At 49.2% G+C, this 24,718-nt stretch overlaps 1 protein-coding gene across 1 annotated transcript; it reads left to right on the top strand.

Moving 5' to 3' along the window:
- EIF4H (eukaryotic translation initiation factor 4H) lies at positions 1-24,457 on the top strand. Its single transcript, XM_045993731.1, has 6 exons — positions 1-156; positions 15,112-15,299; positions 17,261-17,325; positions 17,411-17,507; positions 22,187-22,324; positions 22,625-24,457. Exons 1-6 carry the CDS (start codon positions 98-100, stop codon positions 22,762-22,764), a joined length of 687 nt encoding a protein of 228 aa, XP_045849687.1. The 5' UTR covers positions 1-97; the 3' UTR covers positions 22,765-24,457.
- The last annotated feature ends 261 nt before the right edge of the window (positions 24,458-24,718 follow it).

The raw sequence follows: 24,718 nt of genomic DNA, 5'->3' as shown, positions 1-24,718 counted from the left end.
GGCGGCGCGGCGGACAGCCCCGGCGGCGGGGCGGGGGGAGTTATATTGCGGGGTCCTTCCTCGCTCACCCTGGTTCCTCTCGGAGCGGAGACGGCAAATGGCGGACTTCGATACCTACGACGAACGGGCCTACAGCAGCTTCGGCGGCGGCAGAGGGTAAGGCGGGCGTGCGCGGGCCCCGGCCGGGCGCGGGGGGCGGGCGGAGTCGGGGGCTCCCGGGCGGCGGCCTTCCCGCGCTCACCGGGGGCGGCGGGCGGTAGGGGGCTTGGCGGGGCCCGCGGAGGCCTGGGAGAGGCGCCTGGAGGGCCGGGGCCTGGAAATGGCGCGCTCCGGGAGGGGGCGGCGGCGGTTAGGCTCCCCCGCGTCTTGCTCGCGGCGCAGATCGTCCCCGTGTGTCCCGCCGCCGCAGCCGTGTCGTCTTGGCCCTGGCTCGGCTGCAGGGCCAGGCCGCAGTGGCAGCGAGTGCCCGGGAGGACGGGCTCCCGCTCCCATCCCCATCCCCCAGGACGGCAGGGCCCGCGCGGGGCTCTGCTGCAGCGCGGGGTGGGGGCCGGCGCCGGGCCCGCTCCGGTCGCGGTCGGAGTCCCGGCCTCCGGCGGTCGGTCTACCCTGCCAGCTCCCCGGCCCGCTTCGCTAGGAGGCCAGCGGACGGGGTAAGGTCGGGAGGGCGAGGGGTGCCTCCTTTCCCTTCCGCGCGAGGCCGGGGTTTGGCGGCTAGAGCTCGGGGATGGTCCGATTCGCGCCGGGAGAGGGGGGCACCGAGCAGAAGAAAACACACAGTAGGATTTTCCTTTCGGCTGTGCCTCGGGTCAGGGTGTCTTAGTGACAGGTGCTACGTGCTTCCCGGCAGAAAATCTTTTATTTCTCCCCAGTTCCTCCTTTCTGACCTGGGGAAGGAATCCTCGTTGGCCTCGTTCTGACTTTGGTCATACACAGACAATGTATAATGGAGATACCTCGTTTCCACGCCGGGTTTTGTGTGATTTTTTTTTTTTTTTAATGCAAGTTCCCTTATACAGAATTCAGAAGATGGACTGTAAACATCTTCCTGTTGGTGAAGGACACACTTGGCCATTGTGTACTTTTACAGAAGGGATTCCTTTCCCAGGATAACCCCACAATACTACCTACTGAGGTGTTCGGTCTCCTGGGTTTTCAACCCGAAAAGTATCTTTGTTCGGTGAAGAGTGATCTTTTAATACCTTCGTTTGGGACTGGCTCAAACAAAGGCTGTTTGGGTGCCGGAGTGTACCCAGTATTAATGACATTAGAACATGGGAGTCGGGGAAGGTGGAGCCACCCGTTCTTTCAAAGAATATTTTATTTGCTAATAAAAAAAAAATAGATGTTGGACGACATGCAAAAGTATTGCCTTTGGGGTATGTTTCTAGATGTGAAATTTGCAGTTAAGTCATCTTGAAATTTAATAACTGGGATTTTTTTTTTTTTTCCCAGTTCCAAGAAACGTTTGGAAGTGTCCAGGAAAACTCGTATTAACAGAGGGGTTTGGTTTGACTGAAGGCAGATCCAAGGAGTTTTAGTTGGGTTTGGGACTACAATATGTTAGTGATGTTATAGTGAATCTGGGTTTTGGAGTTTGGGTGTTTTTTTGTTTTGTTTTGTTTTGTTTTTCCCTTTTTCCCCTTATTCTGCCTTTTGACAGACTTGCCAGCTGTTCCAGTGACCTCAGGTGTTTGAGGCAGACTTTCAGTGGATGTCACATTTTGACAGTTGGGTTGCCCTGAACGGTAGCAAGTGGTCAAAATTCTCTTACTTTGCTCTTCGTTAGAAACATCAGAAGCCAAGTACAAGATGTTAGCCCTGTGTCCAGATGTACTCCGTAAAACTGGTGTGGGAAAATAGCTAGGCACTCTGCATGTCCTAAACTTTCTGATACAAAGTCGCTTGACTGTTAAAGCCCCTCCACATCTGACCTTGTTGGGCCTTTCCGCTGGACTTCAGATCCATGTAAAGCTACACGGGAAATACCACTCAGAGTCCTAAAAGTAGTTCTAAAAACCTATTGGTGAACTTGTGTGTTGATGTAAACAGTGTCTGGAGCAGGTCCAGAAACTTCACAGAGGACCAAACATGCCGCTGTGTGGCCTGGGCCGAAGCTTCCAACGTTAATTTTAATTTCGTTAGATCTGGAGTTACTAAGTTACTGGTCTCTCTGAAATGTAGCAAGATGGTAGGCTAGTTGATAACCTCCAGTGATCATTTCTACCGTTACGTGCATTATGTTCCACATCCGCAGATGTCCCAATGCTCTCTGCTTATCCTGAGGTGCAATGCTTAGGCATTTTAGAAGATTGTCGCTTCTGGAAAGCCAATCTTTCCAGCATTGCTGTGTTTGGTACTTTGGTAGCAAGACACCTTCCCTCTAGTCTAAAACACCTTAGCTGAGTAAGAGGTCTCAACTCTAAGCCACTTGGGTCACAGACAAAGGGAATCGCAGGTTTGAAGTGCATGGTCATAACAAAAAACTTGGTTTTAATAATTACATTCCCTGTAAGTTTGTTTTGTAGTCGTATGTAGTAATCAGTGCTTGTCAGGAAGCAGGGTTAAGCTACTGCTTAATTTTCTCAACTTCCAGAGGCATGTCCCTGGCAGCCAGAGGGAGAGCTGGGGATTGCATTGCTGGCCAAAAAATAAGTCCAGTCAGAATTCCAAATTAATGTAGTTAACTGTACTAGATCTGGAGTGTATTTTGTTCTGCAGTTTGCTAAATTTTCTTTTCTGGGTTTTAATTCCTCATTTGCCGTTGGTAGTAAAGTGGAGAGTAACAGTGATTTTTACGTTGCTGACCACAACAGGCTTTGAGTGCTCCCATCTAAAACCGTCAGTTCTGAGAATCAGTGGAACTTGGAGGGAGCCAGAATTGAGATTGATGAAAATGGTACCTTCTGAAAAGTGGTAAAACTACACGTTTAAGTATTCTTCATCAAGTTCCAGGTTTGGGGGGGGAGGGGGATTGGAATTCTAGCTTTTGAGTCTTCTAACACTTAAGCTTGGCATCTCTGTCTAAATTTCTAAGCATATCTTAAGACTAAAGGGGAAGAAAGCAGTCTATAAGAACAGTAACTATTTGCATCGATCATGGTAGAATTCATGAAAGTGTTTAAAAGCTTATTTTTAAAATCCTGTTTGCCTACCAAATGACAAGTAGTTTGGGGTTATTGTCCTCCTCCTCTCCACTCCCTAATCTCCCAGTGCTTGATTCTAAATCATTATCTTCTGTGAAATACTTGGCTTTACCAAGAGCCTCTGACACAGTTTGGGGGAAAGGCCTAGATTTGGATTAGAATCAGGAGAGAGGACAGAGGTCAGGTGTCAGCTGAGCCTTGGGCCACATACTAGCTGTGGGACCGGAACAAGTTCCTTTACCTCTCTGAGCCTCACTTTCCCCACATGTAAGATAGAAACTCCTCTGAGGGTGTCGGGAATATTCAGTGAGATGTCTCAAGCCTGCAGCACTGCATCCGGTGTGCTCAGTAAATCTTAGCTCTTGATTTATAATTTTTTATAAATTACAAATTTTACTCAAAATTTATAATTTTTTTAGTTCTTAAAATACTTCCCTTGCATCAGTAAGAATGGGAAAATTTCTGTTGAGTTAACGAGTGAATTTTTACTTTCCTGGCTGCGTTCCTAAAGCCAAGTAAGCAAAATCTATTCAGTTCATAGGTATAAAGCATCTTTTGAGTAGCTTCCTGTATTATAAATGAATGCTAGCTGAGTAATTTGTTCTTGTAGGTTATTGGTTTCTTACACAATTTATGCTTGGAATATTTAGTGTAAGTGCTTCTGAGATTTCTAAAAACTTTCTTAGTATATTTCTGTTTTGAAATGAACCTTTAGTGTTCTGGGAGGCTATGATGCAAGTTCAAGCAAGTAGACTTCCCAGAAACTTGGACCATGTAAAACATTGGTGGGGGAGGGGTAGCAGTCCTAGTTTAGTCCCCCATTTTCCAGTCTCCAGCTTCTCCTAGAACTAGAAGAGAGGGGTGCTTAGGAGAGCATGTCGTGCCTCCGCAGTCCATTTGTACAGCTGGTTCGACCTGCATACTCAGGCCACGAAGTAAGTGATTGCTTGATTTTGATAGAACTTAACAATGGTAAGACATAAGTTGTCTTTTTTAATTGAATGTCCTTGGTTCTTTGAAGTTTTCTCCATGTCATGATTTAAAAAAAAAATTTTTTTTTTTGATTTTACCTATTTATGACAGACATAGAGAGGGAACACAGCCACGGGGGAGCTGGAGAGAGAGAAGCAGGCTCCTGGAACGGGGCTCGATCCCAGGATGCTGGGATCCTGATCTGAGCGGAAGGCAGACACTTAACGCCTCAGCCACCCAGACGCCCCTCTGAAACATTCTTGTTGGGACCCTCTGGAGGTGCCCTGATACGCTGGGACTCCGTTGAAGACACGGCAGCTCCGGTTAAACCTTATATTTGGGGATAGGGCACACAGGGCATAGTTCAAGGGGATTCTTCACAAGTGCGTGATCTTGCAGCGTGATGGATGGGTTGTTACTGTTACTGAGTGACGCCGGTCCTCCAGATGTTGGCACGTTTCATTATAGAGCATCAAAAATCATGTTTATTAATATCACTGTTGGTTTTATCAGAGAAATTTTAGGTATTGTGAGGCTGTCAAGCTTATGCTGATAGATACAAGTTTTCTACAACTTTTTTTTTTTTGCCTAAAAGCCCAGTCTGCATTTTGTCATTGGTAACAGATACTGTTAGTTTTCTTTGAAGTGACAGTCGCACTTCATTTTCAAGACAGTGTCTGTCTCGGTGGCTCAGCCCGTTGGGTACCTGGTCGTCGTCTCAAGGTCCTGGGATCGAGCCTGACGTCGGCCTCCAAGCTCAGTGGGGAGTCTGCTTGTCCCTCTCCCTCTGCTGTTCCCCCTGCTTGTGCGCTCTCTCTCTTTCAAATAAATCTTTTTTTTTTTTAATTTTATTTATTTGACAGAGAGAGAGATCACAAGTAGGCAGAGAGGTAGGCAGAGAGAGAGGAGGAAGCAGGCTCCCCGCGGAGCAGAGAACCCGATGCGGGGCTCGATCCCAGGACCCTGAGATCATGACCTGAGCCGAAGGCAGCAGCTTAATCCACTGAGCCACCTAGGTGCCCCTCAAATAAATCTTTTAAAGAAAAGAAAATGTCAGCCTGATATCAAAGTCTGAATAACCATCGTTTAGTTCTTTAGGTAAAAATGGTGTCCACGAACGGAAGAGCTAGTTCAGCTTGTAACTCACTTGCACGAGTGTTTTTCTGGAGATGAGCATCACGTTTCTTTTCCTTTCTCCTTCTTTCTTTTCTTTTCTTTTTTTTTTTTTTAAGATTTTTTGCTTCATTTATTTGGAGAGCGCACAAGCAAAGGAGGGCGGGGCTGGTGGTGCGGAACCCCCCTGAGCGCGGGAGCCGGGTGTGAGGCTCAGTCTCACAACCTGATACCGTGCCCCGAATGGAAATCAGGAGTTGGAAACCCAGCAGACTGAGCCACCCAGACGCCCATGACCATTTCCAAGTGTACATTGTGCCAACCCTAATGCCCACAGTGACGCTCACCGTGTTGCATCATCGCCACCACTGTTTGCAGACCCTTCTCACCGTCCCTGCACAGAAACCCGTTAAGCCCCTCTTCATTCATTTCCATTCATTTAACTTTATGAACCTTTTGGCTGTTCCTCTTTTCATCTATCTTCCCCATTCTGGGGAGGGGATAGAGTGCTTTCAAGCCAGTCACAGCATCCTGCCATTCTGTCTTAAAGTACTTCTAAACCTGCACACGCACTTCGAGCTGCCCAGGGGTCTCTTTCTAACCACCAGCGTTTCTGTTGCCCACTTCCTACGCAGTTTTGCACAGTTGCCTCAAGGATTGTTTCAGAGTCGGCCTTTCTGAATCTGCAGAAATCTGACTGCAGAGCACTGAAAGCCCGGAAGTAGAGTCCACTGTAATGCCACAGCTCGTGTGCCTGGACCCACTTCGTAAAGTGAACACTTGGGTTTCATCTGTACCTCCGTGCGCCACCTTCCTGCCGCACGCTTCTGGATTGTTGTCAGGCACATCTTAGACATCACATTCCATTTCATCTGCAAGTACTGCAGGATGAGCTTCAAAGGTACAGACTCTAGAAAATGTGACCCCTGGAGCGCCTCGGTGGCTCAGTGGGTTAAGCCTCTGCCTTCGCTTAGGTCATGATCCCAGCATCGTGGGATCGAGCCCCACATCGGGCTCTCTGCTCAGCAGGGAGCCTGCTTCTCCCTCTCTCTGTCTACTTGTGATCTCTCTCTCTCTCTCTGTCAGATAAATAAATCTTTTTTAAAAAATGTGACCACAATATTTTCACATCCAAAAACTGCCCAGTAAATGTTTTGATTTCTCTTAATTAGCTGATACATTTTGGTGTACAACCGATTTGTTTGAATCAGAGCCAAAAGTTTGCGCCTGACATTTGGTTGCAGGGCCCACGAAAATCTCCTGATAGTTTCCTCCTCGCTTTCTTGGTTGGTTGGTGTGAAGTAGGGAGTGTGTGTAGCTTTTTTCCAGGCGCTTTCAAAGCATTTGATTCTTGCAGCTTACCATGTGCAAGGGAGCTAGAAGTTAAATTTGTTATTAGCAGAAATACTTACTAGTACATATTAAGTATTCATCTTAATACATATGTTTTAGTGCAAGTAACTTAAAGTTTTATGATTTTTTCAAATGTTTCTTATTTTGCTGAAGTGTAATTAACATACAGTGTTGTATTCGTGGTTTTTCAGATATTAAGTGAAGAAGAGAAGAACTGGTAGTTTTGTATGCCTTTGAATTCTACCTTTTAACTGGTGGTCTATCTGTAGCACTTTGTACTTCTCTAAATAATTGAAACTTGGGGCCCCTCGGTGGCTCCATCGTTAAGCGTGTGCCTTCAGCTTGGGTCATGGTCCCAGGGTCTTGGGATCGAGCCCTGTTTCGGGCTTCCTACTTGGCGGGAAGCCTCCCTCTCCCCCTCCCCCTCCTTCTGTTCCTCTCTCTCGGTCTCTCTCTGTCAAATAGATAAAATCTTCCAAATAAATGAATGAATGAAACTTGTAGATCATATAAAATTGATCATCACGTGAAAATGTGAAGTTTTCTTCGGAACAAATTGGAGCTGGTCAGGTCTTAGATAAGCATTGTAATTTAGAAAAAAAGAGTTCTTGGCTTATAGAGTACAAACTAATCCATAGAAATAGTTTACATCATAGCTTCAAGACAGATGTTTTTCGTGGCGGTATTCTCTGAGGACCAATAAACAGCTTGAGGCTTGAGTTTTTATTTCCCGAAAAATCTGGAACCTTGGATTGAATAAGCTTTTGCACATGTCAAGTTACTAAATTAATAACCCATTTATTTGCTTTCACTGATGTGTGGGAGTCCAAGATTTTATTACATTGTGATAAGTGCCTTTTTGCCTAGTAGGAAAATTTCCTGAAAGACCATGTAAAGCAGAAGTCCCCCTTGTGTTCACGGTTCTCTTACTACAAGGCTTTCAAACCGCCCGTCCTGTCCTGGTAGTAATTGATGAGGTCAGTTTCTTGGGGTCCTGACAAGCTTTTCTTTCTTTCTTTCTTTTTTTTTTTTTTTTAAAGATTTTATTTATTTGACACAGAGAGAGGGGAGGAAGCAGGCTCCCTGCGGAGCAGAGAGCCCGATGTGGGGCTTGATCCCAGGACCCTGAGATCATGACATGAGCCGAAGGCAGCGGCTTAATCCACTGAGCCACCCAGGCGCCCCCTGACAAGCTTTTCTTAAAGATGAACTGGAAGAGAACCGTGTGTGTTACCCCATGAGTCTAGCCGTGCTGTTAGGCAAACTCCTCATTATTTGTACGGTTAGTGCACGGTCAGGTGCGTGTGTGTACGTGTCTTCAGTCATCTTGGGCACAGCCGGAAGTGTTTTTGAAAAACACTGAAGTACGGTGGCTCATTTGGTTGAGCCTCTGCCTTCGGCTCAGGTGATGATCTCAGGGTGGTGGGCTGTAGGGTGGAGCCCGTGTAGAGCTCCTGGCCAAGCAGGGAGTCTGCTTCTCTTGTCCGTGCACTCTCAAATAAGTGGATAAAGTCTTCCAAAAAAAAAAAAGAAGAAAGAAACTCACTTAAGTACCTAATTGAAGAGGTCATCTAAATACATGTAACTCTTGTATTTTAGATCTTTTTCCAAATACAATAACGCATGTTAGTGGAAGAAGTTATTTGTGATCCTGAGAGTAGTTGCTGGGTCTGTGTCTTCATGCCTCCCACCTGTGCTGAGTACCAGAGACTGTAATAGTTCTGAAGATAAAACCAAATTCCTGCCTTAGAACCACTTTGGATTTCCCTGCAAGGCCTCCCCCCCCCTTTTTTTTTAGATGAGACTGATTTATGAAAACATCGTTCACAGTAGAAAAGAGCTCCTTGAAACAGAATTCACCACTGATCCTGCCCCTGCCCCCAAGATGATCAGAAACATTCAGAGGCTTTCATGCCTATCCTGTAGTAACCAGGTATTAACTTGAAGGGGTTGAATTGTGAATGCTGAATGGAGGCCTTGGAGAATGCCTACGTTTAGCAGAGGGAGATGTACTTTTTTTTTTTTTTTAAGACTTTATTTATTTGACAGACAGAGATCACAAGTAGTGAGAGAGGCAGGCAGAGAGAGATGAGGAAGCAGGCTCCCTGTCGAGCAGAGAGCCTGATGTGGGGCTCGATCCCAAGGACTCTGGGATCATGACCTGAGCCGAAGGCAGAGGCTTTAACCCACTGAGCCACCCAGGCGCCCCGGGAGATGTACTTTTAATAAAATAAAAAAATACTTAACATTTGTGCTGCATCGGGCTAGGTTTTGAAAACCGAAGCTACAACTAAAATGTCATGTGGCTTTGGATGGGCTCAAGCAGTGAGGATCTGAATAAACAGCCTTCGTTGGGAATGTGCCGATCGGGTTCAGTGACTTTAGTCGGTGTGTCCTCCTCATGTAAGATGTTAGTGATAGGTAAGAAATCAGTGTATGAGGCCTTGGCTTTTCAGAGTTCAACCTTTTTTGGTTATTTTCTAGAAACCGAGTAAGTTGCACATTGTGACTATTACTTTTTTATTCTTTTTATGCATGTTTAGTGGGTTTTATTCTTACTTGTAGTCTTTTTGATTTTTTTCTTTTTTCCTGTTTCTTTTTTTTTCTCCCTTTTTTTTTTTTTTTAAGCCCAACAAGGGGCTGGAACTCAGGACCCTGGGATGGAGACCCAAGCTGAGATCAAGAGTCGGAATGCTTAACCGACGGAGCTGCACAGGCTTGTGACTTTTATATAAGATCCCGCGTGGTACCACATGTGGACAATGTAATCTACCCCAGTAAGCGTCTCTGGATGGTGCATGAAAGAGCGGGGTTGTTGATCAGCCCCACCAGCGCCGTGTCCCTAACCTAGAGGTAACAGGAGGACACCTGATGTTGCAAATACCAGAGAGAGGGTCATGCTCTGGGTATCTTGGCACTGGTCTTGAATTTTCAAGAGTGGCAGCAACAGGGCTTAAGTTCCATGTGGCTTGTAAAGGCCCCTAGAGATGTTTATAGATTCCTCTCCCAGAGAAAGCTTAACGTGAGTCCTCCCTTTTTCCTTATCTTTCTTTCTTGGGCAGTCAGTTTGGGGCACTTCCTTTTCTTTCTCGCATCTACTTAACTGGATCTAATCCCCACCCTGATACTCTCTGCTCTTGTTTCTTACAGTCCCCTCTCCCTCCAGGCTTTCCTGGTCTGGCTGTTCCCTACTTTGCTCCTCCTGGTCTGGCTGTCCTCAGTTAGTGTCTGGTGAAGGGTTCAGTATTTCCCCGCGTGCTGCGGGAACGTGGAGCCGCCTAGTCAACTGCTCCCCGGGTGTCTTCCGAAGGACCTGCTGTCCTTTGTTTGGGATGTGGTTTCTCCTTTCCAGGTGCCTGGACCCCCTCAGTTGAAGCATCGGCTCCTTAGGGGCAGGGACTCTGAGCTGTGAGCCCTCTACTGTGCTCTGTGCTTCGGAGACGTTGTCCAGATTTTAGCCAATTCGAGTGAAGAAGAGGGATTTGTCTCTAAAGATTTTCAGTCAGACTTGGAGTTGAAAGTTAGATTTCCTGAGTTACTGAGGATGTAATTTATTACTTTAAAACTTGCATACATTGTTTTCAAAAGCAATGGCCTGCCTAAGGGATAGTCAGAAGCAGTAGTGAGCAGGGAGGATGGTTGGGGAGTGGAGGGCGGAGTGTGATGGGGCCTGGGTTTGCAGTGCAGTGCAAAGGGGAGGTGGGGGGCTGCTGTGGCCTGCTGCCTTGTTCATCTGTTTCTGCCGGAGCAGCGTGGCCTTGGGCGTGTTTCGACTTCCCTGTAACTTTCAGTGTTATTAAACTTTTATAAAGCATTCGGGATTTATGAGGTGTTTTATGGTCAGTTTTCAACTTTATAAAATAAAGATTTGAAGTATATGTCAGTTACAGACCAGCAAACTGAGGCACCGCGGTAATTTGGCAGAGGTCTCCTGCCACCTTAAAGCTCAAATGACTCTGTTATTTTTAACCTGTTCTAGAAAGTGTTTTCCTGTAACCTAGCTTGTTCAGTTAGAGGATAGTCCCCTATAAACTTCAGCGACCTAGGTATCTTAGGACTTTTAGCTCAGGATTTCCTGGTGTTGGGATTTTTTATTCGGTGGGCTGCTACCAAGCTGGACCCTTTCGTGACATGCACGTGTGCTCTCTGGTTTGTCCCCGTCACTCTCGTCGCTCAGGTTGCTGGCACACTGTAGAGTTCCACTTTTCTAACTTTGTAAGTGTGGGAGCCAGTAAACAAAGCTAGCTGGGGGGCCCCGTCCCCGTCCTGCTTCACTGGCTGCCGTGTCCTGTCTTCGGCAAACTCCTCGCTGAAAAGCTGAAGTCCCGTAGAACTGACCATGTCAGATCGGGTAGCGTTTAGGGCAACATCAGTGATTCTTGGAAAAGCCTCAAATAGTAAACCAGTGGCGGTTTTGTGAGGCTCAGGTGAAGGGAGCAGTTAATGGGCTGGGTTAGCTGTACCCACATTTCTAGCTTTTAAAACACTGCTTGCCCGGCGCCTGGGTGGCTCAGTGGGTTGAGCCTCTGCCTTCGGCTCAGGTCATGATCTCAGGGTCCTGGGATTGAGCCCTGCATCGGGTTCTCTGCTCTGCGGAGAGCCTGCTTCCTCCTTTCTCTCTGCCTGCCTCTCTGCCTGCTTGTGATCTCTGTCTGTCAAATAAAATCTTTAAAACACTGCTTGCCTGGGTGGGAGGCGCCTGGGTGGCTCAGTGGGTTAAGCCTCTGCCTTCAACTCAGGTCATGATCCCAGGGCCCTGGGATCGAGCCCCATATCGGGCTCTCTACTCGGCGGGGAGCCTACTTCCTCCTCTCTCTCTGCCTGCCTCTCTGCCTACTTGAGATCTCTGTCTGTCAAATAAATAAATAAATAAAATCTTAAAAAAATGAAAATAAAAAAATCGCTGCTTGCCTGGGACACGTGGGTGGCTCACGAGGAACCTGCTTCTGCCTGTGCTGGTGCGCATGGGCGCTCTCTCTCTCCGACAAATAAATAAAATCTTTTAAATAAAACAGAGTATTGCTTCCCTGAAATGGGATTCTTTCATCTTCCCAAAGCCGGGGCTGGCTTCTTACCCGACTGCATTCTTCTCGGTGTCCCGGTCATCTGATCAGCTCAGCCACCCCCAGGCGGCGGCAGTCCTTATCTAGACTCAGCTGGCCCCTGAACTCAGAACCGCGACCCTGCCCTCTCAGGCCTGCATCCCTCGGCCCACGTAACGGCATCCCACGTGCCCCTTGAGCACGCCTTCCTACCTCTGTTTTCCTTGATTCATGAGACCGTACACCTGCTGAATTTATCAGTTCTCCATCCTCACCTTCTCCTTAAATTTTTAAAAAATCATTGTAGCTGTTGGCTGTGTGAGCTCGTGTATGTACACAAACACACCTGCATGTGTGCTCAGTGACTTGTGTTTGTGTGTCCTGCTCACTTGGGAGCTGCGTGAGGGCAGGGGACTGTTTTCTGCCAGATGTTTAGTAAATGTTGAATAAATGAATTTGAAGTTATTAAAATTATAATTCATCCTGTGTTTTGATGGTTTTCCACATGTTTATGCTTATACCATATCTCACATACTCCATTTTCAGCCTCAGAGAGTATCTTACTGAAAATAGGGTTTAGGGGCGCCTGGGTGGCTCAGTAGGTTAAGCAGTCAACTCTTGATTTCAGCTCAGAGCATGATCTCAGGGTCATGGGATTGAGACCCACGTTGGGCTCCTCATTCAGCAGGGAGTCTGCCTGAGATTCCCTGCCCCTCCCTCAGCTCCTGTGCGCTCTGTCTCTAGTAAATAAATCTTTCAAAAGAAGAAAATATAGGGGCACCTAGGTGGCTAGCCAGTTAAGCACCTGCCTTCAGCTCAGGTCATGATCCCAGAGTCCCAGAGTTCAGCTCCACATGGAGCTCCTCGCTCAGCAGGGAGCTTGCTTCTGCTTTTCTCTCTGTCTCTCTCTCAAATAAATTTTTAAAAGTATTTTAGGGTTTAAGGTTATGGAGAAAAGAACAATGGTGTTGCAGAGAGTACGGAAGTGCAAAAATAAGTCGATTTACTAAACTTCATGGGGTGGCAGTGGGAGCCAGTGGAATGCAGTTCTCTGGAAAACAGAACAGGATTTCTTATCCGGAAGGAGCAGAGTTCTGAGTCACTAAACTTCAAAAATTTTAGCCATCTCAGAATTAGGTCATGATTTGGTGCTGCTAAAAACGGGTCTTAAAGAATAATATTTATCTCAGGAAAGATGGGGAATTTCTTTCATGATATTTCTAGCAAACTGTGGATCAAAAACTAAGTTACTTTCCATGACTTGTACTGGTGCTTGCCCTGTAGAAAGGACGACTTTGAGCAGATCTTTGTTGTGAGGAGAGCCCTTTAAAATATTTAAATGTCTCCATAAAAAGAAACACTACCTCCCTCTTCTGAATTTTTTTCCCTCCTGTGTTCTGCAAACATCAGAAACATTTTCAGACCCACAGTGGACACTGTTAGAGTGACAGGGTTCGAGTTTGCTTTATCTTTAGGCGTACCAGCACACGGTCCTTCGTGCTGAAGCCTCCGGGGCTCTCCAAAGAGCGGGGCGTTCGCACTGCCCTGCCAGCCGCCGCTCCCTGCAGATCGAGCATGGAAGCTGTGATGTCTGTACATGCCATTTTCAGATCTCTCCATCTGCTTTTTCTTTAGAGCTGTTTGTTCCAGAATCAAAGATGACATGTAGCATTGGTTGTCATGTTTCATTGGTCCCCCCTGCCTTTCTTGTCTGTCATGATCCTTGCCAGAATACAGGGCACACGGACAGCTTGGGCCATTGATGAGCCTTGCCTGAATCAGCCCCACTACGGTGGTGGGTACAGAGGAGTGGTTTTCTTTCTTTCCTTTCCTTTTCTTTCCTTTCTTTCCTTCCTTCCTTCCTTCCTTCCTTCCTTCCTTCCTTTCTTTCTTAATTTCCTTCTTTCTTTCTCTCTTTCTTTTTAGATTTATTATTTATTTGAGAGTGGGCATGAGAAGGGGAGAGCATAGGGCAAGGGATAGGCAGATTCCACGCTGAGTGCGGAGCCTGACGTGGGGCTCAGGACCCGAAGATCATGACCTGAGCTGAAGTCAGACACTTAATCAACTGAGCCACCCAGGCTCCCCAAGAGTGGTGGTTTTCTTCTTACATGACTCCTTCTACATTTATGCGTTGACGTTCTTACTGATGTAAAGAAGAGCTCCCCTTCCCATTCATTCATTTTATGGACTATTGTAGAGCAGTTTTAGGTTCACAGCGAAACTGATCAGAAAATACCGTTCTGGGGCTCTAGGTGGCGCTGTTGCTTGAGTCTCCGCCCCTTGGTTTCCCCACAGGGAGTTGTCTTTCGCTCTTCCTCTTCCTCTGCCCTCCCCCCATCTCGCTCACTCTCTGAAAGAAATGAGTGTTTGGGTGGGGAGGGGGAGACACAGTTCCTGCGTGCACCTTCCACACACACAGGAGCGCGGCGGCCCCGCCATCAGCACGCCGCCACGCAGTCAGTGGTTCACGTCGGGTTCACTCTTGGTATCGGACGTCCTGTGGGCCCGAGGAACCTGTAGTGGCCCCAGCTTATTCTTCTGTGTCAGTAGGACATTGTGAGCCTCGGGTTGTAGGTGTGATGATCGGGGTGACAGTTGCTCCAGCCATGTGTACTGTGTGCGGGGAATGAGGCCCGTAATCTGTTAATCCTCAGTAACTAAGCTTTGTTTATTAGCATTACCTAATACTAACCCAGTTTTACAAATAAACAAAGCTTAGAGAAATGGAGTAACTCCTCAAGGTCAGGTGGTGAAGGAAGTTTGTGGCCGAGCTGGGGTTCAAACCGGAACATCTACAGAGGAGCGAGGAGCTGTGGTAGAGTCCAGCTCCTGCCTTTGCCACTTTTGAGCCCCGCAACCGTAGACACATCACACTTTCTTGTTACAGGGGAGGAATGGCATTTGTAGTACGCCCTTGAGGACCGGAGAGGTCACGCGGGCAGTGGTGGAGAGTGTATGTGCGCAGCAGGTGCCGTGCAACAGCTCAAGTTCTCATTAGCCTGTTTGGCCACAGCGTGACCGGAGTGAGAAGCAGGCGTGTTCTGCGGGGGTCACGGCAGCTCTAGAGATCCTTCCTGAACATAGTGCACCGACTCTGGGCAGTTCGCTTTGGCCTGGGTGAGGACGACCAGGCACGAGGGAGGGCATTTGCTAAGGTTTTGGGATATAAACCGTTTGTGGACCCAGAGTCCACGTAAATAGGTAACCAGCCACACTGGGGGCGAGGGGGGGTACATTTTGTTCGGATTTGAATCTCCAGGGAAATGTGTGTTTATCTAGGTTCTGTGCTTCCATGGACATTTCTGTCACCAAAAAATAGGCACCTGGTCACGAAGGATATTTTGGGATACTCCTGATAATTTCACGGTGCTGTTTTATGTTCCAGTGGAGTGGTTTCCCTGGGTGGTGTGGCTGAGCCGAAGACATTGTCCTTGTTCCTGCTCGGGGGCGAGTAGACGTGAATCCTGTCTGTTTCCCTCCAGGTCCCGCGGCAGTGCTGGTGGCCATGGTTCCCGCAGCCAGAAGGAGCTGCCCACAGAGCCCCCCTACACAGCCTATGTAGGAAATCTACCTTTTAACACAGTTCAGGGCGACATAGACGCTATCTTCAAGGATCTCAGCATACGAAGTGTGCGGCTCGTCAGAGACAAAGATACAGACAAATTTAAAGGTGAGTTTGGGGGAATTCTTACTGTGCATTGTTGTAGAGGGAGGGTGGAAGCCACCATCTTAGAGAACCAGAGAGCCCCAGCTACAACAGCGCTTCAAACATTTGTCCGAGTAGCCGAAATAAACTTGGCCCTTTAACCCATAGGCTTTCTGTTCTACTTCGGGGGAAAATGTTTTACTCGTCCTCTGATTTGTAGAAATGCGCGGTGTGTGTGTGCGCCCAAGTCAGCTGTTTGCCTCCCCAGCTGTGCAGTCTGTGTCGCTCGGGAGGTCCCGGTAGGGAAGTGAGCAGATAAAATGGAGGACTTGGCAGGTGCATTTCACCTTGGCCTGACTCACGGCATTTTGCTTTGAAGTTTTCCTGTAATCTAGGTATTGGTATAGAATTCAGAAGAGAACCTAATACGTACTGTCACAATACATTGGTGACTTTGGAGTGTTGGTGTGGGAGAGGGTTGGCTCCGATTTCAGATGAAGTTAGTGTCTATAGATCAGTCTCTTGGGGGCACTCGAGTGGGAAGGCAGTAAGAAGGAGGAGTCATAGGAGCAGTATCTCCTAGCTTTCAAGAGTCCCTAAGGGGAGACGTGCTCCCTGAGAGCTCGGTGCGAGAGCATCTGGTTTGCAACGTCGGGGGAAGGTGCGGAGTGATGTCTGGCGAGGGAGAGGTGTGAGAAGCAGGGGTTTTGCTCATCTGAGCCGTTCTGTGTATAGGCAGTACTTTGATCATTTTGAAAGTTTTTTGGCTTTAGAGTGTGAAGCGTTATGATAGGAATGGCCCAAACAGTGAAAACAAACCTGTCTGATCAGCTTGTGAAAGTAAGGCCCACCAGTGTCCCTCCTGGAGGCACCAGGAGCTCCGGGCTTCAGGGGAGATGGGGGGTCGGGAGCAGCCTTTGGGCTGAGTCAGCAGAAGCATATTTCAGTTTGTCTCCTAGAGGTTTATCCTCCCTTTCAGCTGCTCTGAAGGGTGGGGTGGGTGAGTTGGCTTTTGTTGGCCTCTTTGAACTTGCAGGGTGGTTTCCTCAAATGCTGTAGACATTGAATCCGCTTATGGGGAATGGTGGGGACCCTCCAGCCAAGCAGTGGGTTCTTTTTGTAAGTTACTGGTGAGCAGATGGTGAACAGGACAAGTTTAGACCCAAGTCTTGGGAGCACTTGCGGTCCAGTGGGCTTTGAAGGGGAAGTGTAATCATCGCGCAGGGTGCGCATCGGGACACGGGGCGCGCTTAAGCCCAGAGTTAGTCTCCCGGTGGCAAGGAAGGGTCTTGGAAAGAGTGGTGGAAGGAGAGGGAGAAGCTAATGCAGGGGTTCGACGTGAAGAAGTGTGGTTTCCTGCTGGAATGGTGTGTTCACAGTCCCACGGCGGAAGCTGGCATCAGGGACACAGATTGTGGGTAAACGTGCTTGGACAGGCCATCTGTTTTTCAGTGAGCGTCGCACGGAGGATGCCCTTGTCACTGAGGGTGTATTTTTTAGCTTTATAAAACAGCTTTTGTACCAGCCACCTGAGGAGTGAGTCGTAGGCATCTTCAGCCTGTTCCTTCAAAGCATGTTTGGTATTGACTGCGAAATATGTGTCTTAAAGCCCCAGTTGGGTTCTGTTAAAGTTATTCAAAAGTCAGAACTAACAGCTCTTCACAATGATCCAGGAAAGGTTTTAAGATGATGGTTAAAACTCATAAAAAGAAAGTTTTATAAAAACACAGCTGCCTAAATAAATAAAACTTAAAAAAACAAAAACAAAAAAACCCAGCTGCCAACTATTTCAGAGAACATAACTGCGAAGAAGGAATGCTGCGTGTGTTCTGTTCATCAAAAAAGTACAGTCTCTCTTCTGGGCTCGCCTAGTCCACTGTGCCCTGGATGCACCAGAGTGGGGAAATGGACCAGACAGGAAGCCCCCTCCCCCCCCGCCTTAACCCGGAATTCCTTGAGGAAATTGGGGTTTGTTTCTCTTGCAGGATTCTGCTATGTAGAATTTGATGAGGTGGATTCCCTTAAGGAAGCCTTGACATACGATGGTGCGGTAAGTATCTTCTGCTTTTCTGTGCGTGTTAGAAGCGCGATGTTTTTTCTTGCCGGCACTTACACTGTTTTCCCCTCACCATTAGCTGTTGGGTGATCGGTCACTTCGTGTGGACATTGCAGAAGGCAGAAAACAAGATAAAGGTGGCTTCGGATTCAGGAAAGGAGGACCAGATGACAGAGGTGATTGGTTCTTGTAACACTTGCTGCACGCCCGCTGGTGACAGCTCTCGGCGGTTCCCAGTACAACTGTTGACGGGTCTGATACATTTTTGTGAGCTTTTAAACACTTGTAAACATCCTGAGAGAGAACGGACCACTTCTGTAAGCCTGGGGCGTTTCGGTTTTGTTTCGTTTTGTTTCTGTTGGAGGCAAGAACTCTTCTCTTGACAACTCCTGTGAACTTGTCATCTTCCAGTGAGTTTTTCCGTGTTTGTGCAGCAAGGGGATGGTACAGCCTCAGCTTTTCTGGTGTGTGTCTCAGGAATGGGTGACCCCGGAGAATCTAGGGGTGGGTGGGATCCCCGGGATGACTTCATTTTCGGGATCAGCATTTACAGTATTGCCACTTACCTTTTGCAGTGGCCTTGCTGTGAGCAGCCTGGCCGGACCGCTCCTTTAGCTCATGGTGTAGGTGAAGTTTCCTGAAAGGTCTCCAGGTGCGCACCAAGCGTCTGTTGGCAGCGGAGTGTGTGCGATAGGACTGGAGAAGCTCCCCGCTGTGGGCAGGGTGGACTGATCATGGCTCAGTTTAGCCCTGCCTCAGCCTGCAGTTCTTGTCGGGGCCTTCATCTCAGGAGCCCCTGGGCGGCGCGGGTGTGCACGGACACACGGGAGCTCGCCTGCTTCCAGAAATCGTCTGGAGGTTTGGGAAGCTTAAGGGAGGCTTCGTGTCACTGTGGTTCTTGGTGGCGGTCTCTTGCATGGTTGAAGCCCTTTTCTCATGAAGGGCGTGGAACTCCACTCCCTCCCTGGTGGGCCAGATCCACTTTACTGTTCTTGTCTGGCAGGCGCCTCCCTGGCTCACCTCATGAGGTCAGTTTGCAGTAGGCCTCTGCTTTGAAGGGCTCATCTCCTAAACGCTTCTTAAACTCTTTACTTTGTTGTTTGTTGTGGTGGTTTGTTTTGTTTTTAGTAAATAACTCATTTGTAATAAAAATGGCAATTGTCATAGAAAGGTAAAACCACTGAGAAACACCTCTACCTCTGTTATCTTTCCTGTGAAGTCTGCTCTCCCCAGGGTCTAAGATAACATCAGTGTCCCCACCCACCCTGGCAACCCTCCCCTCCCCCATCAAACCAAATTCAGCATAAAGTATTTGGTAAGTATGGGAAGAAGTAGGACAAGCTATTGTAGACCAAAATTCTTAAAAATTCTTTTCAGCCAGCCCTACTATAACTAAACAGATGACTGCTTATATCTGTTGAATAACTCAGTTTCTTAAAGCCAATTAGAAATGAGCTTATTCATAAAAATACAGTCTGATCCAGTAAACCTGTAATTTTACGTATAAGCTGATCTCTGATTGAAACACACAGCAGAGGTCTTTGCAGAGTCAGTTCAGGTGCAGCCGTTAGTGGCCTGAGGAGTAGTGGTCTTGGACCTGCCAGTTTTGGATTCCTGGTTGGTGGAATAGCCCTCGAGCTTGTGACTCGGAGAGCTTGTGACTCCGGAAGCATGGAGGTTACCTAAGGAATGGTCGCCTTAGTTGGATTTTTCCTGTTGGAAGCTGAGAACACAGCCAGAGGCTACCTCGGCACCCACCAGGGCCGCGTTCCCCTGCAGGGTTTTTGTGGTTTCTAAAACCACAGTGCCCACAAGGTATAGAGTTAATGCCTATAGGCATTATTTGTGAAAATCCATCTTTTTTTTGCTCTTTAAAAGAACAATGCTTTTTTTTTTTAAGATTTTATTTATTAGAGATCACAAGTAGGCAGAGAGGCAGGCAGGGAAAGAGGAGGAAGCAGGCGCCCTGCCAGGCAGAGAGCCCGATGCGGGGCTCTATCCCAGGACCTTGAGATCATGACCTGAGCTGAAGGCAGAGGCCTTATAACCCACTGAGCCACCCAGGTGCCCCGAACGTTGCTATTTTTAAAATCATACATGCTTGTTATAAAAAAAAGACTCAAGCAATACAAAATACGAGGAAGAAAGCAAATAAAGTCCCACCACCAGAAGTAGCCTGTGTGTTTTAAAAAAAAACCACAACCTTACAAGGTTCTCATGAATGCTGTGCCGCCTAAAAAAGCTGTCTCCCCACTCAAAAGGCATTCGTGAGTGCCACACCTTGCCTTTCCTTCATCCTCTTCCCCTGCTCCTTATCAGAAGAAATTTTGAAATGAGGTGGTCGTTTGCCATTCACGGGCTCTGGTTTCTTCCTCTGCCAAACCCTGCCTGGTGCTCCTGGACAGAGAGCAGTCGTGTGTCTCTGCCTTGTCGGGGAGTGGGAGCTGACCTGTTGCACGCCGGTGGCAGGAATTACTTGTGTAGGGGAAGTGACCTCTGGACCCACATGGGAAGGTGCGCTTCCTGGTTTGTTGGGGGAAATGTCAGGCTGTGTTTGAACACCAGTTATGCTCATTTAACCAACACTGTGAGCTCTGGTTCAAGGGATTCTGTAAAGAATCTTACCCTGGCTGCATGCCTCCCACGTGTTTTCCCCATCTCAGTGCTCCTGTTGGCCTGAATCTGTTTGAAATCGTTTTCATTCTTGTTAAAATTGATGTTGTCCGACTGTTTCTGAGCCGGGTTCAGGTAACCTGATCTCTTCCCCAGTTCCTGGCCACCCTTGGAAACAGCGTATTCTCCGCATTCAAGGGAGGTAGGGTTAGCCCTGAGAACCCCAGGTGAGCAGACACCAGACCATCTCCCCCAGGGCAAGCAGCAGGGTCAGTGTCCTGAGAGTCTCTGCTCCTGACGCTTTTGTCAGCCGATCAGCACATACTTCTTGTGTGGGTTTCTGTTGTAAAGATCCCTTACTTCACCTTCCTTCACGTGTGCTGTTGATTCATGGCTCATCCGACCGGGAACTCAGCAGCAGCACCAGGACGCCGCCTGAATGGAGCGGACCTAACGCACATTTGCCGGCTGGGGTGCAGGACCGCCTCCTTGCGCTGCGAAGACCCGGCGACTCTGCCGCGCTCCAGTCCAGGGCCGTTTAAAACAGTGTGGTCACCAAGGAAGTGCGCAAAGAGCAAAAAACCTGGCACCAAACAGATTGAAAAGACACTTAGAGTCTGAGCTGAAACAAGAAGGCCCAGCATTGCCTTCGTTCAACTTAGCTGTAAAACACGCATGTCAGGGGCGCCTGGGGGCTCAGTCGTTAAGCGGCTGCCTTTGGCTCTGGCCGTGATCCCAGAGTCCCAGGATCGAGCCCCTCATCAGCCTCCCTGCTCAGCAGACAGCCTGTTTTCTCCCTCTCCCTCTGCCTGCCACTCTGCCTACTTGTGCTCGCTTTCTGTCTGTCAAATAAATAATTAAAAATCTTAAGAGAAAAGAAAAGGCATGTCAGGCGACTCCCATCTTCCGCTGCTCTGCGCATGTCTGGAAAAGCAGACGTGCTGAAAGTGCTGATTTCAGAGTGACGTGGAAATGCTGGCTGGGCGGACAGGAAGTCCGTGAGGGATGCGGGTGAGACCCCAGACGGAGTATTCCTCGGGCTCGGGAGTCTCTGGAGCTTCGAGCGAGGACACCATCCTTGGAGTAGAAGTAGCCCACCTGTGGGGGCAGAGAGGGGGCAGGCTCATTTGTCTAACTACAGTTTTTTTATCTCAAATTTTTTTCAAAAGTAAACTCTCATTTCAGTGGTCTCTACTGTCAAAAGGCTAATTAGCAGGGGGGCGCCTGGGGGGCTCAGTGGGTTAAGCCTCTGCCTCAGCTCAGGTCCTGATCTCAGGGTCCTTCCTGGGATTGAGCCCTGCGTTGGGCTCTCTGCTCAGGGGAGCCTGCCTCTCCCTCTGCCTGCTTGTGATCTGTCAGATAAATAAAATCCCTAAAAAAAAAATACTTCTGGGGCGCCTGGGTGGGTGGCTCAGTTGTTAAGCCTCTGCCTTTGGCTCAGGTCATGATCCCAAGGTCCTGGGATGGAGCCCCGCGTCGGGCTCCCTGCTGGGTGGGAAGCCTGCTTCTCCCTCTCCCACTCCCCCTCCTTGTGTTCTCTCTCTTGCTGTCTCTCTTTTGTCAAATAAAAACATTTAAAAATAAATAAATAGGGGCGCCTGGGTGGCTCAGTGGGTTAAAGCCTCTGCCTTTAGCTCAGGTCATGATCTCAGGGTCCTGGGATTGAGCCCCATCGGGCTCTCTGCTCAGCGGGGAGCCTGCTTCCTCCCCTCCTCTCTCTGCCTGCCTCTCTGCCTACTTGTGATCTCTGTCAAATAAATAAAATCTTTATAAAACAAAACAAAAATAAATAAAAGGCTGCTTAGCTTGACCCCCACCCCCCCCCCCATGAAAGTCTTTCAGTGAAATGTGAACCTAAAGAAAAGTTGAGGCTGTTAAAGCCTGTGGAGAAAATCTCTCCACACTGCTGAGCCTCGTCCGCTCTGCAGCACTCAGCGGGAGGTGCGGCCCACAGCAGGTCCCGGGAGCCCCACCGTCCTTTCGTCCACAGCGGAGCAGGTGTGCAGGTGGGGGGCGAGGTGCCCTGTGACCCGGTGCGCCCCCTCTGATGGGCCGAGCCCAGCACATAGTGCTTGGTTGACAGTGCAGGCGCCTGACTCCGCAGTCTTCATTCGCGCTTTATTCTGCAAAATCTGCCAATGTTGGACGAACTAAAGAATTTCAGACCAAACCCGCTGTGTGGGCAGCTTTGAGTCAGTAGCTGAGAAAGTAACGCAGTGTCCCTGTCCCCTTCCTTCTTCAGGCTTCAGGGATGACTTCTTAGGAGGCAGGGGAGGGAGTCGCCCCGGTGACCGGCGAACGGGCCCCCCGATGGGGAGTCGGTTCAGAGACGGCCCTCCCCTCCGAGGGTCCAACATGGACTTCAGAGAACCCACAGAAGGTAGGTGCTGCTTCCTCCCGGGAGGGTGTTTAGCCCAGGTGTGCTGGCTCTACACAACCCCCCCCCCCCCACAGGCCTTCCCGTGCCCCGGGCAGTGGTGTCTGGCCCACCCCATAGTCTTATAGAGCAGACGGACCTTTGCTAGAATGTTTGGGGTGTTCTAGGTCTACGCGGCTGGCTTGCTAGTTAGAAAGTGGGCCGGGTCGGTGCCGGGGGACGGGAGGGCCTCAGTTGGGCCATTTCACCCGCACGGGGAAGGGGGTCCGTTCTCGATAAACTGTGTTGGCTTTTCTCCTGCAGAGGAAAGAGCACAGAGGCCACGGCTCCAGCTGAAGCCTCGAACAGTCGCAACGCCCCTCAATCAAGTAGCCAACCCCAACTCCGCTATCTTCGGGGGAGCCAGGCCCAGAGAGGAAGTCGTTCAGAAGGAGCAAGAATGAGCTTGCGGTTGGGAGGGAGTGGGGTGTGGGGGAGTTAGCACGAGACCACAGTCTGGCCAGCCCCCCGGGCCGGCGGTCCTGCAGCCACCGTTCCTGCGCCTGACCCCTGTCCCCCTCTCTTACAACGGAAACACAGAGCTTGTGAGCGCATGTCAGCAGTTAACAAGTGGTTTTTAGTACATTCTTGGCTTTGCTGAACCTATCTAGTGCCTGTCTCGTGCTTTCTTTTTTTTTTTTTCCTGCCACTCCTTGCCTCTCTCCCTTCTGTCCTCTCTCCTTCCTGCTCCTTGTTTCCTTCCTGCACATGAGTGTCTCCCGAGCGACGAAGGCAGCCACGCGTGGGTGTTCTCTGGATGGAGGTTGCCACTCCATTTTTCTCCTGCGCTTTCTCTCTACTTTAGTCGCACTGGCCAGACCTGGTTGTTTCTTTGCGTTTTCTCAGCGCTTCTCTCCTGACCTGCATGTCGAGTTCTGTATTGCTGTGGCTTCCGAGGGGGGCAGAAAACCAGGGAAGAAGTCACAGATTGGATAGCATCTTGTTTTTAGTCCGCTGTGATCAACATATACAGAATTTGAGGAACCTTGTTTCCAAAACAAGGATAAAATACCTGTTGATCCTTGAAAATTCCTTCCTGTCCCTCTTTATAAGCAGCCCTGTCTCTGCTGCTCCCTGCGTCGATGGCCCGAGCGGAAGAGGCTCTCCTCTCAAGGTGGACCCTGGAAGAAGGGGGTAGCAGTGTGGCGGGCCGGAGAGGACCCGCTGGGCGCACCGCCGTGTTCACACCCACCGGTGTGCCTTCTGCACGCGGTGCGGGCTGGTTCCCTCCTCTCCGCCGGCCAGGGTGCTCTGGGGGGACGGAAGGGCGGCGGTGGCAGAACGGGCTGCCCTGACCGCGTGGACGTGGCCGCTGCTCTGATCCCCGCTGTGTGTGGAGCCTCTGTCCCTGGTGTTTCTCCGTCCCTTGGTGCAGCAGCTACTGTGCTTGCCCAGCTTCCCTGGACTTTACGATGAAAACGGGCCTACGGTCTGGCACTTTACTGTTTGCTTGATGAATTGAGGATTTTACTGTGCAGAGCCGTCGGGGACATCCGGGTAGCCGGCAGGTGGCTCTCAGCCACCGGGTCTCCTCTTGGGGGCAGAGCTGCTTGTCCCACACAGTGAGTTCGGCACTTGGCGGGGGGCAGGGGGCGGCCGCGGTTTCGGAGCTGGAAAGCCTGCGTGTGAACAGCTCAGTCCTGCAGCGCCCAGTCCCGCTCCGGGCCGCAGGGAGCAGCGTGGGGTCGGCCAGCGGCTGGAGCCCGGGGAGGAGAGCCCGGCGCACGACCCCGCCGCGCCTCTGTCCCGGGGTCTCAGCAGTCACAGAACTCTCTCTCCTGTCCTTTCCTTCCCCTGCCGCCTCTGCTTCTGAAATAAGAACCATTTGTGTGACGCCGATACTTAACTCACGAAGACATGCATTATGTGGTCGTAGTCAAACCCGATGCTTTCAGATGACCTACTTACACCTCCGTGGGGAAAGATTAAGAACAAAACAAATTCATCTAAACCTCTGGGCCACCTGGTTGACTTTTAAACGTAAGAATGGAATTCCAAACACTTCACACATTCAGCTATATGACAGAAAGGAAATCTATGGATATGGTATTTTGTGAATGATCTTTTAAATAAAAGAAAACCTTACGTAATATTTAATGCTTGTCCTTATTTTTGAGTTCTTTTTAGCTGCCCTCAACGTGAAATTTGCGTTGTTTCAAAGTCGGGGAGGGGCAGACGAGTCCCGCAGACCGGGCTGCGGCTGCAGCGAGCCCAGCATCCTGCTTTGGGAACTTACAGGAATTGTGAAATTGTTTTCAGAGCCAGTTATGATGAGAAACAGCACACCAGGGTCTTCCTTTTTTTCCCCCCTCATTTCCTAAAAACGTGATGTCCTGAACAGAAACCTTGCGTGCACAG

This window comes from Meles meles, chromosome 21, assembly GCF_922984935.1.
Source record: "Meles meles chromosome 21, mMelMel3.1 paternal haplotype, whole genome shotgun sequence".
Classification (NCBI taxonomy): Eukaryota; Metazoa; Chordata; class Mammalia; order Carnivora; family Mustelidae; genus Meles; species Meles meles.
The sequence above is the reverse complement of the archived record's forward strand: the minus strand, read 5'-3'. Positions and strand labels throughout refer to the sequence as shown.

Bases quoted from the DNA above. Each gene is read 5' to 3' on its own strand.
- EIF4H (XM_045993731.1), top strand. From the start codon at position 98: ATGGCGGACTTCGATACCTACGACGAACGGGCCTACAGCAGCTTCGGC. The intron at 17,508-22,186 runs GTGATTGGTTCT...TTCCTTCTTCAG, and splicing joins AGGAGGACCAGATGACAGAG to GCTTCAGGGATGACTTCTTA. The intron at 22,325-22,624 runs GTAGGTGCTGCT...TTTCTCCTGCAG, and splicing joins CTTCAGAGAACCCACAGAAG to AGGAAAGAGCACAGAGGCCA.